Genomic DNA, 17,058 nt, shown 5'->3' with positions numbered 1-17,058 from the left:
GTTGGACCTTCTGGAACAGATGAATGATGCTAGCCAAGGTTGCATTGTAAACAATTCATAAATATATCATTTGTTAGCTATCATTGCAGAATGACGTATATCATGTTTATCAATAATACTATTTGCTATTATTTTACATTTTTATATATTCATATTATTTTATTTTCTAAATATAAATAATCTATTTTTATTTACATAACACATAACGATGACAAGGCACGGATTCATTGGATTTCCATGAGTTCTTCTGGGAAAATGGATTCAGGTAACGTTTTGACCTCAAACAGATTTATGAGGCTAACCAGGTTATTTTATATTTAATTGATTTATTTTTATTGAAAAAAAAATGGAACCAACCCAGACAAAAAGTTCAAACCATCATCAGGTGTGACGTCAGCCAATCACATGAGACTTCAGGTCGGTGAGCATCTCAGGACATTTAATCCACAAGTGTTTTGGTTTTTTCCGTTTTGCTTTTTTTGGGCGCCATGTTGTAGCTCCGCCTTCTCCTTTTGGTCCGCGATCAATGACGGGACGGGGTGTGTATGCGGTGGGAAGTGAGAGCAGAAAATGAAGTCATACTGTGGTGCTTCTTCAAGAGTCCACAGCCAATTGTCTTATTGATCCACCTTGCAGTGATGGAGGAGGTCACATCACGTCATTGATTGGACAGCAGCGCATTAGGCCACAGTGACAAGCCAGCACTGACTAACTTCCTGTCACGCTGAGAAATAGACCGTGTGTGTGCGTGCGTGTGTGTGCGTGTGTGTGTGTGTGCGTGTGTGTGTGCGTGTGCGTGATGGCTCAGCACTGCTTCAGCATGCTGCTTATTTACGCTGGCATTTTATTGACACCATTTGTCATCCGTTGCACATTTGATCGGATTGACGACATAAAACGCTTTGAAAGCACGCCCGCCCGCTCGCTCCACTTTTCCGAAACACCGTGAGTCACGCCAAAGGATAGATTTGATGTAGTTTAGTTTTATTTACTTCAAGAGCAGCTAACTTCTTATTACGCTTAGAACTTCTTACCCACAGCTAAGAATGCTAAAAAGGACTTTCCCACTTCCCTAAATGCTACGCATTGTAACGAGTAATCAAACCATAGTTTTACTTTACTTTAGTTTTACTGAGTAGGTTCATTCCGCACTTTACTTTTTTCACTGTGTGCCAGTTTATGATGTTAAAACTGAAAGTTGACTCGCTTTTGTCCACTCCCGCAAACACTGTGCGTCGGCAACACGTCATCAAATAATACTTTTACTTTAGTTTTATTTAGTTTGTTCACACAGCAGTTATTGAATGTTGATTGTCAGCAATGCATCATCAAGTGATTCTTTTACTTACATTTCATTTTATTTAGTTTAAGTTGTTCATACAGCCGTTATCCTTTTTTTTTCTGTTGAAATGTCGTAAGTCGACATGCCTTCCTCCACTTCCGTATACGCTAAGTGTCAATATGTCATAAACACGTCATCAAGTAATAGTTTTACTTTAGTTTTATTTAGTTTGTTCATACACTTGTGTGACACTTTAGACCAGGGGTGTCCGAACATTTTCCAGCGTTTTCCACATGCTGGCAAATGAAAGGATGCAACTGTGCCACTGGGATATTTAGTCAAGCAACACAGAGATATGCTAAGAAGCTACAGTGCATGTAGCTCAAGAAAAACATGTAATATGGGTGAAATGCTACTAAAAATGAGGTAATAATACCAGTTTATTATTTTAAAAATGCAACTTTTGTTCTTCATTCGATTATGACATTTTTTCTTAATATTTTGACCTTATTCCCGTAAAATGACAGCTGTTTTTTCCATTGCTGCTGTTTTTAAAAATTGTTCAACTATTTCATTTCAGCTTTCCTCTTGTAAATGTTCTCTTCAGACAAGAATGTATTTCTTTATTTCAACATTGTTACTAAAATGATATTTTTCCTCATTTTAGAAGTTTATTCTCATAAAATTGCAACTTTTTCTCATTAGAAAACTATTTTTTTCTCTTAATATTTTGACTTTACTCTGGTAAAATTTCTGCTCTTGATTTTTTTGGTATAATTTTCAAAATATTTAAATTTTCTTCTTGTATATTTTCTTCTCCTAATATTTTGACTTTATTCCCATGTTATACATTTCCCCCCAACCTAAGTTTCCAAAAATTACAACTTTATTCATTGTTTTTGACTCAATAATAACAAAAATCTGATATTCCAACTTCCTGCTACTAAAATGACATTTGTCCTCATACAAGTATTATGACTTTATTCTGATGACTTTTTGTCCTTGCTAGGTTACAACTCTTCTCTGCATATTTTGACTTTTCATTGATTTTCCCATTTTTGCTGCTCTTGTTTTTTTTTCTTAAGTTTCCTTGTTAAATTCAATTTTTTAGACTGCGCTGCGGGCCGATAAAATCACCGCCAGGGGCCAAAATGGCCCCAGGCCGCACTTTGGACACCCATGCTTGAGAAGATTAAAACTGAAAGTTGCCTTTTGTCCACTCCTGCAAACACTGGACAAAAGCAACACGTCAACACGTCAACACGTCATCAAATAATACTTTTACTTTAGTTTTATTTAGTTTGTTCATACAGCTGTTGTTTGACATTTGATGGTGACAGTTAAGAATGGCAAACGGTGTGATCTCATAGGTGGACTCGCTCTTCTTCACTTGTGTCCCACATCATCAAATCATAGTTTTACTTTACTTTTCTTTAGCTAGTTCATCCAGAATGCCACTTTTTTTTACACTTGTGTGACACTTTAGAAGATTAAAACTCAAAGCTGACTCGCTTTTGGCCACTTCCGCAAACACTATGCGTCATCGTTTTATTTCGTTTGTTAGTTTGGTTTTATTTAACTGGTTCGTACAGGAGTTCACTTTTTCTTACACTAGTATGACAGTTCAGGATGTTAAAATCTAGGAACTTTTTTATACACTTGTGTGACTGTTGAGAATGGCCAAGTGTGAGGGAGTCGGTCAACTTCCCTAAAACACTAAGTGTGGCCGGGGGGCACATTGTAATCATAGAATTTCACAAAAATACAGCTGGAATTTTACAAGAATAAACTCAAAACACGAAGAGAAAAAAGTTGCAATCTGAAAAGGTCGTAATTTCATGAGAATATGTGATATGTGAAACAAAACGACGAGTAAAGTTTCATTTTTTAGGTTGTGGAAAACGTTACAACGTCACGGAAATAAAGCCAAAATATTACGGGAATAAAATCATAATTACGAGAAGAAAGTTGACATAGCAGAAATGGTGAAAACAGCTGCAATTTTATCAGAATAAAGTCAAAATATTAAGGAAAAAATGTCATACTGTAAAAAAAAAAAATCACAATTTTATGATTTTACAATTATGAGGAAAAAATGTCATTTTAGGAGCACAGAGTTATTATATTAATATTAAAGAAATACAATTTCTTGTAAAAGAAAAAATAAAAGATCAGAAACAAACAAAACAAAATAAAGATGTCATTTGGGGAAAATTAGGTTGGGGAAAATTTTGAATATTATGGGAAAAAAGCCATAATATTATAAGAAGAACATTTTCAAATATTATTTAAGAAGAAAGAAAGAAATATTTGGGGGGAAAAAAGAGGAAAAATGGTCAGAAAAAATGAGCAAAGTTCATAAAAAATAAAATACTTTTTTATTTATTTGTTTATTTATTTGTTGCTTTACAAAATATCAAAATGGCCCCTGCATCCTTTCATTTTTTAGTTTTTGGACACCCCTGCCCTATGTGATGGCAATGCGTCCTGAAGGGATAGTTTGACATGTTTTTTTGTTGTTGTTTTGTTTTCTTACAGCACTTGTATGGCAGTTAACTCAAACATTGGGCCTGCCTTGGGGGGGAAGCTAGCTTTTGCTAACTTGCTTGCGCTTCTTTGCTTTGTTTGCACTTTGAGGAGCCAAATGAGGTCACACGGAGACTTCATTGATTTCTGGGACGGGCCGGTGTTCCAAAAGAAGGAGGAGGATCAGCTCAAGAAAACAAGTCAATACATTAGAGTCCAGTGCATTAAGTGTGACAGGGGGCAGACAGCACCAGTAGAGAGATACTGTATGTCCTTCCTTCCAGGCTAAAACCCTCGTTAAACCCCCCATCCAACTACGTGGCTTTAAGTCTGGTTGCAGTCTGCTGTAACATCTACTTCTGATTGTTTATGTCCTGAGCTGCCTGTGTTTGTCTTTAGTAAACGAGGCAACGACACGACACACAAGAGACCACAGCCAAGTACTGCCGGGCCTCCTCTTACGACGTTTTGTGGTCACGACATACTCCCACAAATCGTTCTGTACCCAAAGAAAAGAAGAACGGGTTACGTGTGTCAGCTGCTCAGAAAGTGGAGAAATCAGCGTTGGTCCGGCCCGGTTCAAGACACTCAAGCACAGAGAACATGAAGAAGGATAAGAATGGCTTCCTTGAACATGCCAAAGGATCTGCTCCGATGATAAGTAAGCAGTGTAGTGGTCTCATTATTCAGACTTCCTCCTCCAAATAAGCCTGCCTCTCCCTCCTTTGCAACGCCCCTTCCAGTGTGCAAGACAAAAGTAAAGAGTTGTTTTCTGTTTTGTTACTGTTTCATTGAATTCTTGTATTCAAGAAGCTTGACTAAAGGCTAGCACCTGGATGCTGAGTTTTTTCTCAAGTTGTCACATTTGAATTTATATTCGTGTGTGATGTTCTGTTATTTCACTGTAAATCAGGGGCATCAAACGCGTTCTCACCGTGGGACACATCGTCGTTACGGTTACACACAGAGGGGCACCTCGGAAACCATATTCATTTTTGTTTAAGTGAAATTTGTCTTCCATGTTTACTAGCTACCTTTTAAGTGTTAAGTTGCTGTGTGATGATTTTAGCGTTAAGACAAGGCCGTGAGTCAGACTGTTATATTGAGTAATGACCTCCAGCGATTTCCAGTGGGTTGACAAGCTTGTTGTGAGTTTTCTCATAGCTCGTGATTGGCTTCTGTCAAATAAAGACCGACCTGGTCCTCGCAGCCTCGTGCCCGCCACAATCATTTTACGATGTGGACATGTGCAGCTTATAGCAGGTGCGGCTTATATACTGTATGTACAAATCTGTTTTTTCTCTCTAAATTGAGAGGGTGCGGCTTAAACACCGCAAAATTTTTTTTGTGGCATCCTGTTCCATGTTGAGTGTATAAATAAAGCCATAGCAACAACACACATTTGATATACTTACATTTTTACATTAGCAGTTAATTTCACACATCAACTTAAGCAACAATAAAAATCTGAGGACCATCTGGGAGCCGAAAGAGCCGACTCTTTGTCGGGAGCCAAGCTAAAAGAGCCGGGTCTCCAACAAGACCTGACTAATATGAACCTCACTCGTACGCAGACCAAGGACCTTGTGTGTGTTTTCTCTGGGAACACAAGCTCAACAGCACTTCCACCAACTCAACAGACGGTGCCCAAAGACACTAAAAAAAAAAGAAGTCTTGGGTTCTTCCTTCCGATACACAAATGAGTATTTGTTGTTGCCGTATGTCAGTTTGAAGAGGTTTGAGAGGCGTCTCAGCCTGCTGACAAATGTTGCAAAGTGTTGCCTCACACATTCACACACGTAGCATATGACAATGATCTCAAAGTCCTTCCAAACAAGTGAGTGGTGGATGGGCGCGTGCACACACACACACACACACACACACACACACACACACACACACACAGAAGCATCCTCATGGAACTCAGAAAAGATGTTTTAATGTGTGAGTCAGTATTTCATTAGCTTTGTCCACATGCTCACATTCCTTCATGACACACCAGGAGAAATATTAACTATGATGCAAAAGCAGTTGGATAAACTTCTGAACTTATTTGTTTTGAAAAAAATGAAAAAGAAATAATACAGCGAGCGTGCACAATGTGACTGCAGCCACATGGCAAGGTAAGTATGGCATTTACACGACCACGTGCGGCCTACTCACATCGTCAGCTTTGCATAATTGGCCACCTGCCTGAGAGTGCTTTTAAATGTTCATGTCAGAGTCACCAGAAGTCTCTTCACTGCATTTGTCGCAAGTCACTTTTAGGGAAAAAGAGTACCTAGAGGGGTCTGATTACTCGCTAAATATAGCGACAGTCGTTATGTTTGCAACACTGATCCCTCCTGCAACGTCTTCTTATTCTCTGGCTGTTCAATGCAGTGGTCTCGGTTCAGTACGCGCTGCGAATTGAACAAACATCGTAACCCAGATATAGATGCCACATGATATCAGTCAGCTGATGTTAAAGTCACCTCCTGATTCGCTGCTGCTCCTCTGCAGCAAAGATGAAATCCGTGCAGGTGGAAGCAATTGGCGGCTCTTGTCTAAAGTGGCGTGCAAAACTGCAATTTTCATCTTTATTATCAAAATAGCAGATACAACTAGATATGACATTTTTATGCCAATATCGAGCCGATAATATCGATGGGCCAATCTGACATCCGTAAAAAAAACACAATAATAAATTCATTCATGAATCACACAATACATGAAAATGAACTTGCTCATTTTACCGTCCTCAATCTGTCACCAAGTGCATGCGTGTCCTTCCTTCACACCGGCAGGAAGAAGGTTCACTCTGTGCATTGGTGTCAGCACCATGGCATGTTTGTTCCATAGAACACAGCATGAACGGAGCGAGCCCTTTTCTCAGTCATACAGTCTGTCTTTGTCTCAGTGGGTGGAGGCGGGGTCGCTAGCATACACACAGCGTGCAGAAGAGTGTAACGTAGTAGATATTAAATGAGTATGTTGAAATATGTTGGCATAGACTTTGTAATATTTTTTCATTGCACTTTTCTTAAAAGTAAAGTTCAAATGTCGTGTATAGTCTTGTCTCGTGAAGCGAGTGTCCCGTGACACCCCTACGGTGTACCCCTCGCGAGAGCACATATAAGTCACAATATTACAGGAGGTCACATTTTGTTTATTATTGTGCTTGCCCAACGGCACTGCGTCCCAATGAGCGCCGTCTCTTACATTACAACCTCTCAGGTCACCACATCATCATTTGCAATATAGCTAGCGTACTGGGTCTCACTAGATGCGAACAAGGTGATGAGTCGACACGAGTGGAGCAAACACTCACCTTGCGGTCCTCTTTGAAAAGCTCTGCTGCGGTAGTGAAGTGAGGCACGGCGTTTTTACAGTGCGGACACCCTGCAAGAGAGGAGAGCCATTTCAGTAACACACCACGACTGTCACTCTCTGCAACGCGGCGCATCAGTCAGCGTGCCGCACATGTTTACACCGCGTGAGAGAGGGTTCGGTGTGAATGTCTTTATTGCCGCCATTAACGGTGTCACTTAGCTTCCATTCATGTACAGCGTGTCTTTCTGCAATAAACAACACTTCTGTAGACACGCTGACTGATTCATCCGCCATATAAAGTAGACGCTTTACCAACACCGCTTGCTGGCTGCAGCTTCACTGTGCTTTTTAGGAGTGGCTGATCCATTCAGTGGGACTCTATGTGCGTTTTTTCAATGTATGTTTTTACCTTATATACCAGGGGTGTCCAAAGTGCAGCCCAGGGGCCATCTGCAGCCTCATATTGGCTAAAAATACAATTGACTCATTCAATCCCAGCTATTTTTCAAAATTCAACCTATTAGCAGCGGCCATTTTGACTGATCTTTCAAGGCACACAGAATATTGTGTTGTAAGGTTATATACACATGGAACCTGCCAAAAGAAACATTAGACTCTCATCTTTCATCAGGAAAAAAAGTTTGTTTCTACCTTTTTCCATTCTTTAGTCATCAGCAGTAGAACATAGGTAAGTTTCAGGAAAATAGCAGTTCCCAACAAAAAAGGAAGAAAAACAGCTTTTTGTGAAAAGATACATTTTGTCACGCTTCGCAGGACAGGAGCGTGTACTTCCTGTCCTGCGCCATTATTCTGGCGAGCGATGCTTTCGGGGTGGTGGAAGGAACTGCCACTCCACGCCTGGTGGCCGCACAGCTGCGGTCAATACTAATCACTGACAGTTAAAAGACCAGCGCCGTCGTATGCGCCGCGCTGGTTCATTGTTGTTGTCATTTCCATCGTTGATTTTTCCGTGCTGTCACCTACCTGTTTATAGTTTGTATTATTTTTCCCACAGAGTTTTTTCTCTGTCACTTTTAGTTTGTTCCTGTCCTGTGCAATAAAATTACTTTTATTTTTGCACTTTGCCGCCTTCTCTCTGCACCCTGGGGGTCAACCTGCCGACAGCTTCAACGTATCGTGACACATTTCAAGCATAACTTTCACTTTGTCACAAATATTTTGCTTTTGGGACAACTCAAATATCTAAACAACTGTACCGCAACATAAAAAAGGGTGTTTTACATCAAAATAACAATTTATTTACAAATGTAACACCATCAACTATTTACACTTTCACATTTGGAACTAAACTATGCGTGTTCACACGTGTGTGTGCATGTGCACGTGTTAAAATTTCCCGACAATGTGTAACCTTCTGCCCACTACACTCCTCCACGCTCTTCCGCGTCCTCCTTGCTGTCGAGTGTTTGTTTGGTTTTTTTACATGCAAAAGATCCAGGCCGACCTCGTATCAAACGCACTTCTGCACTGGATACGTCTTATGGCTTCAAACCGTTCCAAAAGGGACTTCTTTTAGTCTGCAGTTGCATCATCACCTCTTCTTGCCTCTCGCGCAAAAAATTTTAAAAGATGTATAAAAACGTCTAAATACGTCTTTGGGATCGAGCGTTCGGGTTTATAAAAACATATAAATACGTCTTTGGGATCGAGCGTTCGGGTTTATAAAAACATATAAATACGTCTTTGGGATCGAGCGTTCGGGTTTATAAAAACATATAAATATGTCTTTGGGATCGAGTGTTCGGGTTTATAAAAACATATAAATACATCTTTGGGATCGAGCATTCGGGTTTATAAAAACATATAAATACGTCTTTGGGATCGAGTGTTCGGGTTTATAAAAACATATAAATACGTCTTTGGGATCGAGTGTTCGGGTTTATAAAAACATATAAATACGTCTTTGGGATCGAGTGTTCGGGTTTATAAAAACATATAAATACGTCTTTGGGATCGAGTGTTCGGGTTTATAAAAACATATAAATACGTCTTTGGGATTGAATGAGTTAAACAAGAAAATAAAAAAACAAATAAAAACAACATAAGGAGAAAAGAGCAGTAATTTTACAAGAACAAAGTCAAAATATTAGAGAAATAAAGTCATAATAAAAGCTGTAATCTTACGAGAGAAAAAGACATAATATTATGAGGGAAGCTTAAAGTAAAAATATTAACGAAATTAAGTCATAATACTATGAGAAACAAACAAAAGAATAAAGTTGGAATTTGCTGAAAATTAGGTTGAGAAAAAGTGAAAATGTTACAAGAATAAAGTCCAAATAAGTCATATTACCAGGAAAACAACTACGAGCAGCCTTGGAGCCACGATCCGTACTGTTTCGACTATCTAGTGATGTCATAACATTTGGTTAGGACAAATCTACAGCCACAGTTTGCCAAATCCAACTTTGTTTGGGTCGTTCTTACCCCCAGCTACATTTAAATAATAACAGCTAGATAAAGTTGAGGTGTTAATGTTGGAATGTGGAAGTTGTGTGTTGGTGAATGCATGCTACTCTGGCGTGTGTGCACGGCGGATGGGGCGCGGATGCTGGGATTGTCTATAAATAGTTGTTATGTATTTTAGCCATACACTCATTTATGTATTTGGCTAAAAGTTTTGCAAGTGTGAGAAAATGAGGCAATCGGATTTCATCTGCCAAAAAAACACATTGGATGTGCCAGAAACAATCTTTGACAGGATGACTCCCTTTCTTAAGCGATCTCCATGGTCGTAAAGCAGGGTTACAAACGTCTAACTTGCTAAAGATGTGCTGAAAACAGGTGGTGGTGTGACTTTTACTTGTTTTGTTCTATTCTCAGTCTCCCCCGTGGTTGGGTGGAGTCTTAAGGGGTTTGGATGCTGTTTAAGACTTACATACGTAAGGGCTGGTTAAAACCCAGGAAATGATCACAGCACATCTCAGGGGAGGGTTGTCAACGCACACATCAAACATCAAAACACAGCAGAGCGGGCACTAAATGTGCAACCTGACAGATGACTTGTTGCGTTTTCTGTTAAACAGTCTAACGTGTGCATGAATGCGTGTCTTACAAGGGGCGTAGAACATGACCAGAGCGTGTTTCTTCTTCTTCAGAGCCTCCCGGAAGTCCTCCGACCCGAGATGGACCACACTGGAGGGCTTCTCCTCCCAAGACTGGTCCGGCGGGGGCGGCGCCTGCGGACTGCGATATTGGAGTGTACTTGTGATTTTGATGTAGCTCAGGGGTGTCCAAAGTACTTTTTTTTTTTTTTTTTTTATTGGCTCACGGCAAATTATAAAAATATAGAACATGTAGAAAACTACAAAAAAAAACCATCAGAAATGGAAAAAAAACAGCTGTAATTGTACAAGAATATGTCAAAATATTAAGAGTTAGAATTTCAGGGGAATAACGTTTTAATATTATGAGGAAAAACAACTTCATTTTAGTAGCATAATGAAAGAAAAAAGACGTGACTTCAAAGTTTTACAGCATTCCAAGAAAAGTTGTCATTGTTGGGAAATGAGGTTGCAGAAAAAGTTAGAATGTTCCGAGAATAAAGTCAAAATATTATGGGAATCCATTTTAAAAAACAAACAACAACACTACTGGAAAAAACAGTTGTCATTTTACGATGAATAAAATCAAAATATGAAAAGAAACAAGTCACATTCGGACGAGAAAAATAGTAGTAATTTGTAATATTGTGAGACACAAACAAAAGAAAGTATTATGTTGCAATTTTTAGAATATTTAGAAAAATGTAATGTAATAAAAAATTTAGAAAAGTTGTGTTATTATGAGACACAATTAGGTTGGAAAAAAAAGTTATCATGTGATGAGAATAAAGTCAACATTTTGTGGGAATAACGTCCTAATCACTAGAAGGACATTTACAAGACAAAAGTTGAAAGTTGGGAAATAAAAAAAATAAAAAATAAAAAAACAGCAGCAGAAATTCAAAAAGCAGCTGGAATGTAACTAGGATCAAATAAAAACATATTAAGAGAAAAAAAAGTCGTATAGTAATGAGAAAGAAGTCACAGAAAAAGAGTTAAGATGCAATATTATCTTAAAATACATTCTTTTTTGAAGTCGTAAGATCCTGAGACACGTGTGAAGCACGGTGGCCTCGTGGTTAGCCTGTTGGCATGTGCCTTTATGCATGTCCTCCCCGTGCATGCATGGGTTTGAGTGGGTGCTCAATAGCGGTGATATAATAAGGAGTGTGCCCTTGATGTCATCGCTTGTACAGTAATTACCACTGACGTCATCCTTTACATTTCACCCACCCATGACTTTACTGGGAGGACGTTTGCAACTGATTTACTAGCAGAAGCAGAATATAAGACATGTGCAGTGTAGACGTGGACGGGGACTCCGTGTGCCCTTGTGCCACTCACTTGTGCATAAACTCGATGATCTTGTCTTTGCTGCGGAGCTGTGGCAGTGTGTACGTGTCCTGTCCTTTCTCGAAATACTTCAGCGTAGGGAAGCCCGAAATCTTGAAACGATCCCCAACGGCCTTGTGGACTGTGGCGTCCACCGCCGCCAGCACGCCAGGACTCTGCAGAGACATGTTGGTTGATACAGTGACTGCACTGTGACGTTACCAGACACGCATTGCAAACAATAACCACTGCAAAACAAGCAGGGAAGGGAAGAACTAATCAGAACCACATCCAGAACTGGGCTGCGGGACAGACCGACCACCCCACCCTGATGTGATGTTAACACAATGAGGTTGCTCACAATTGGACGAGAAAGTCAACGACGCTAACCTCTTTGTCTTTGTTGAGCGTTTCGGCTGCTTCTTCGTATGCGGGCTTCATCTTCTTGCAGTGACCACACCCTAAAGATGCAAGCCACATTAACATTTAGACAGGACGTCCCACTCTGCATGGAAAAGGGAGAGCGTTGGCTCTACAACAAGCATTACACAAATAGTTTGATTCCAGTGAAGGTTGCATTTACACATGTTCCATTCAAGTGACCCAACCGTGTTTTTGTTCTCTCGTGTGGTCTCCTTGGGATGCGTGGCATGGTAGACTATTACGTAGGAAAACTGTGTAAACATGCAAGCGCCCAGCAGAGCTGACTGGGGTGCAATCGCTCCTCTATAGTTGCAGCTGGGGTGCACACATGCAGAGAGAGAGAGTGTGTGTGTGTGTGTGTGTATGTGTTGGGGGAATTGGGCTAACAAAAGCGACACAAATGCACACACATGTACGTCCGCAGCGCAGCCGACTGCAATGCAATCGCTCCTCCACCGTTACCAGTGTGTCCCCGACCATTACCGAGAGTCTGCTGGATCCAGCGTCGATGGGAACCGGGACTAACATTCCAATTCTCCTGGGATATTCACATTTTGGATTTTTTTGATTCCTAGTTTCCATGCCCAGTCCGGCAACACCAATGAAGAAGAAGCGGATCAAATGTTCAAAAGCGCTGTGAGAAATTCATAGGAAAGTCCTGGAAAAGATTAAACATTTCATCCGAAAAGAACTCTGGCTAGCGGCCTCATTTAAACCAAGCTAACTTTCATGACCCCACCTCTTAAAAACATCAGAATCGAGAATCGTTAGGAATCGGACTCGAATCAAGGAATTGAAAGAGGTACCATGCCCAACCCCCGTAATAACCTCCAGCCAGTATGAGGAGGTAACGGGACTGCCCCACAAGATATGATAAACCACACAACCTCCACCACTGCCCGTCGTCAGGTTCATTGTGTTGCAGCTGCTTCATTCTGGGGTTTCACTTTCTGTTGCGTCGTATGACGAAAGCTTGTGAAACGTAACTGTGGAGGAGTGATTGCAAATTAAGCGTGCAGTTATTGTCTTGAAGAAGCAACAGAAAAACTACAAAATATATCCACAAAGTCAAACAAAAAAACCTTTTCATTCATTTCATTCACGCCGTTGCGCCTCATGGCATCCAGAAAGCAGACGAGAAATCGTAATCATGACAGGAAACAGCAGGCATGCTGTTGCGTGAATAAGCTAAGTAAGATATGTACACCTTGTGTGATAAAACAACAATATGCAGGCCTGTTTGAAATGAAAGTAATCCTTCAATTATTTCTGAAACGCCAATAAAATGACCGGCTTGGTCATATAACGGGAGGGAAAACACCGAAATGCAGTCATCCCTCGCCACTTTGCGCTTCCAATTGTGGCTTCAATCTCATGGTTTTTCCAAAAAATACCTGAATATTAATTAACAAATCACGCTGTCTCATGGTTGAATATGGTCTGATATTAGTCAAAAATATGCATAAATATATAAGGAAATATTACATATTTATTTGCACAAATGAAGCATTTTCAAGCATACAAATGGGTAAATGAACTCAAATACAAATATACCTGTAAAGGCATTCAGATGATGCATTCAAAGACGTTGTGATGCTATGTAGTATTCTACACTGGCCACCAGGTGTCAGTAATGTTACTGTAATGTTGGGTGGGACACGCAAGCATCAGACTTGATCGCCGGAGCAACAGGCTTTATTGCAGGTTTGAATGACGTCAAAACAGGCACAATAACCCCAAACACGAGCTACTGCTGCGGCCGTAAAGTATGCCAAGCTAAAATTTGACTCTGAACCCCCGACGTCACTTCCTGTCCCTCTAGCACCGGAACACATTTTCAGCAACGCATTTCTTATTTATGTCTTAAATGGCCTATTTTCTCTTATTATTCCTACTATATTGAGTAATATGAATGTAAAGGTGACTGTAGGGGTGTTATTTCACGTTTAGAGGGCTCTAATAATGCTAAAAAAACACATATTTAGAAGGTAGCAAGCAGGTTTTCTATGCTCTAACTACAAAAGTATTACATGTCTAAATAAGGAATCTTACTTTGTGGAAATTCACTTTTCACAGTCGGGTCTGGAACCAATTAACCGCAATAAACGAGGGACTGCTGGCGTCCAAAAACTGGGTATCGTCACTCAGTCAGAACTGTGCATTAGAATCTGCAGTGTAAATGCAGCCTAATGTAATCTACTCGTAAATCTGAGTTGGACCGGGGCGGCGTCTTTAAGCCCTTCAGCTAAACCTTTCTTAATGAAGAACCCTGTCAGACGCCCGGGCGCAGTGCACTTTTGTTCTTTTCAAACAAATCTCTGCAAACATCGAGTCGGGGCTTTGCTTAATAGTGCATGAGCCCAGCAAACACACGCTATTTGTCGCAGGCGGCCTTACAAGATGTCGCGTCTGAAGATGTATTGCTGTTTGATCAGGATGTCCGCCGCTGCTGCTGTTAAAGGCCGAGGCGCATGAAAGTAAATTGGTACATTTCCAAAAGGTGCTAAATTGCCCTTGTCAAAACAGTTCAGCGCTGCCTTTCTTCAGGGGGAAACGCAGCGCTGGCGCAGGCTATAAATCAGGTGCGATGCGCCTCGCGGAGGAGGAAGAGGCTGCGGATCTTACAAGCCGGCCACTGATGCACGCCATCATGCAGACTGTGGCCAAAGAGGAATTCTTGTGACTCTGCACAGGTGATAAGGAGAAAAAGGTCATGTGATGATTCTGTTTGTGCGTGCGAGTGTGTGCATGTGTGAAGACTACTTTGGTTTTGACAAAGTAACACAAAACATCCGATGGACGCAGCCTTCGACTCCACCAAATACTGTACCTCTCGAGCATCTGGCAGTGGATGACGTTCCAAATCAATTGGATTCTTGCTCCCACACAGCACAGTAACATTTGAAGATAGTTTCACACTGGTGACAAGGAACACGCATCAATCTGACCTCCGGCGTCAACTACCGGGACCAACTTGTGTGGAGAAATAATCCTTCAGGGACACAATGGGCAGGTTTTTCTTTTGCAAGAATCTAATGTGCATCTTGACACGTCAGTAACAAAGCAGCTTATCATCAGCACGGACCAAAACAATCCACAATTCAACATCTTTCTTCTTCTTTTCACACACTCAGCCAATCATATTGTGCTTTTCACACAAAAAGCATGGCAGCGCGAAGTAGGATTCAATATTAAATGAATTATTTTTGTAGTTACAGCATAAAAAACTTTTTATGACCTTCTAAATGCAGTCTTTAGCATTATTAGAGCCCTGTAGACAGGAAATTACACCCCTATAATATATATTATATAATATATATAGTAGACACAATAATACAAAAATAAGCCACCCTAGACATAAAGAAGACAAGACAGACACACACGTTAGCATGAGTCAATGCGGTGGTTATTGTGTCATCAATGTAACGGAACTGACACCTGGAGACCAGTGCAGAATACTACTGTACTGCTGCTATGTGTCGTTAAGGAGAGACTCGTGATGCACTACAATCGCTTTATTAACAAGCAGAGAAGACATGCAGTGAACATTGACACAGGAGCTGCTGTCGTCCACTCTCCACACCAGGGGTGTCAAACCGGTGCCATGGAGGGCCGAGACACTGCAGGTTTTCTTTCCAGCCAGTCACTAAAGCAGGTGATTTTAATGATCAACACCTTCAGTTTGAGGGAAGGAGCTCATCAATTAAATCACCTGCTGAAGAAACTGGTTGGAGAGAAAACCTGCAGCGTCTCGGCCCTCCAGGGCACCAGTTTGACTCAGCTACCGTCAACTGTAGCTAGCTGACATCACACGTTACTTCGCAGGCCCCAATTCTTAAAGGCAGACAAACTATTACACTTCATATCATGTCTCCTCAATGAATTTTCATTCATTTAGCCATTTTTATGCTTGAACATACTGAATTTAAGCCAAGAAAACATACTATTTGATTAAATATGCACATTACACTAATAATAGGCTGTATTCAACCATGAAGCAGCAATCAAATATTTTTGAAAAACCACGATAGAGTGAGGGCATGATGTGCGAACCGCAATATAGCGAGGGATGGCTGCATTTGTATTTTACTTCATTTAGACATCATGCTAGAAAATACTTAATTCAGTCCAGAAATACCTAACATTTGCTTATGAATATTTTTTGACGACTAACAGCCAACAACAACAAAGTGGCGAGGGACGATTGTAATGAAATTTTGTCAAAAATTGTCACCAAAACCCCAAATCATACAAAAAGTAGAGTTTAGAAAAAACAAAGTTTGAATAATTAATGAAGGGAAACCATCCACTGCAGAAATACAAAATAAAAGACTGGAAATAATACACAAAGTCAGGGAAACTGCAGAAAAAGAGGAGTGATGGGACAAACGAAGGGGTGGTAGCACGAGTGCTAAGTGTGAGCGCAGGCCAGCGGGGGCCAGGAAAGGGAATCATGCCTAAGCCCAGCACTCGTGTGCTTATAGCGTTAGTCCAGTTCTGGAAGTGAAGGAATCAACACACTGCAATGTGTCTAGCTCCGCCCCTTTGGTACCCAACCGCTGCAAATGCTACCTTATTGGAAGCCTGAGCCTTATCAGAGGCCGCTAAAAAAAGACAGCATACCAAACTGTACTATACTGCCCTGATAGAAAGAATCACTATGAAGTTGTAAAAAACCCACAAAAGTCGTATTGGCATTACGGTGCTTTTTATTTTATCCTCAGTTACATGGCTTTCCAAACACAAAAAAATTGCACAAAAAGCTCATGTTGAAATCATTTCCTGCAGTAAAGTGAGCCTACATGGTGCTGCCAAGTGGCCAGTGAGGACAGACAGTTTAAACCGGCGCTAATGGCTTCCTGATGCAGGCCCGACGTCGAAAATATGACAAACGTTCCAAGTCGCGACGTTTGAACACCCCTGCTTTTCCGGCGAGGGACGCATACAGAAACATGTATACGTTTTGAACATTAAAGATGCTAAAACTAATCCGATGTCGGTCAATATATGCTCAAGTATCTACACAAAACATCCACATCTTAGCTTTGTTGTATAGATGACAAAGCAAATTAGTGCAAATCTAATAATATATCTCATATCTCAACTCTGCACTAATGC

The 17,058-nt window shown here is 40.6% G+C and overlaps 1 protein-coding gene across 1 annotated transcript in view; it reads right to left on the bottom strand.

Annotated features, from left to right (window-relative positions):
• pdia5 (protein disulfide isomerase family A, member 5) overlaps window positions 1-17,058 on the bottom strand; it is a 73,072-nt gene that overhangs the window by 4,304 nt on the left and 51,710 nt on the right. Inside the window, exons 12-15 of the mRNA XM_054788128.1 lie at window positions 11,908-11,978; window positions 11,530-11,693; window positions 10,197-10,327; window positions 7,119-7,189 (exon numbers count right to left, since the gene is read on the bottom strand). Of these exons, the coding sequence (XP_054644103.1) occupies window positions 7,119-7,189; window positions 10,197-10,327; window positions 11,530-11,693; window positions 11,908-11,978 (437 nt within the window). The remainder of the gene's footprint in view (window positions 1-7,118; window positions 7,190-10,196; window positions 10,328-11,529; window positions 11,694-11,907; window positions 11,979-17,058) is intronic.

Source organism: Dunckerocampus dactyliophorus, chromosome 9, assembly GCF_027744805.1.
Source record: "Dunckerocampus dactyliophorus isolate RoL2022-P2 chromosome 9, RoL_Ddac_1.1, whole genome shotgun sequence".
In the NCBI taxonomy this organism is placed as follows: domain Eukaryota; kingdom Metazoa; phylum Chordata; class Actinopteri; order Syngnathiformes; family Syngnathidae; genus Dunckerocampus; species Dunckerocampus dactyliophorus.
The sequence above is the reverse complement of the archived record's forward strand: the minus strand, read 5'-3'. Positions and strand labels throughout refer to the sequence as shown.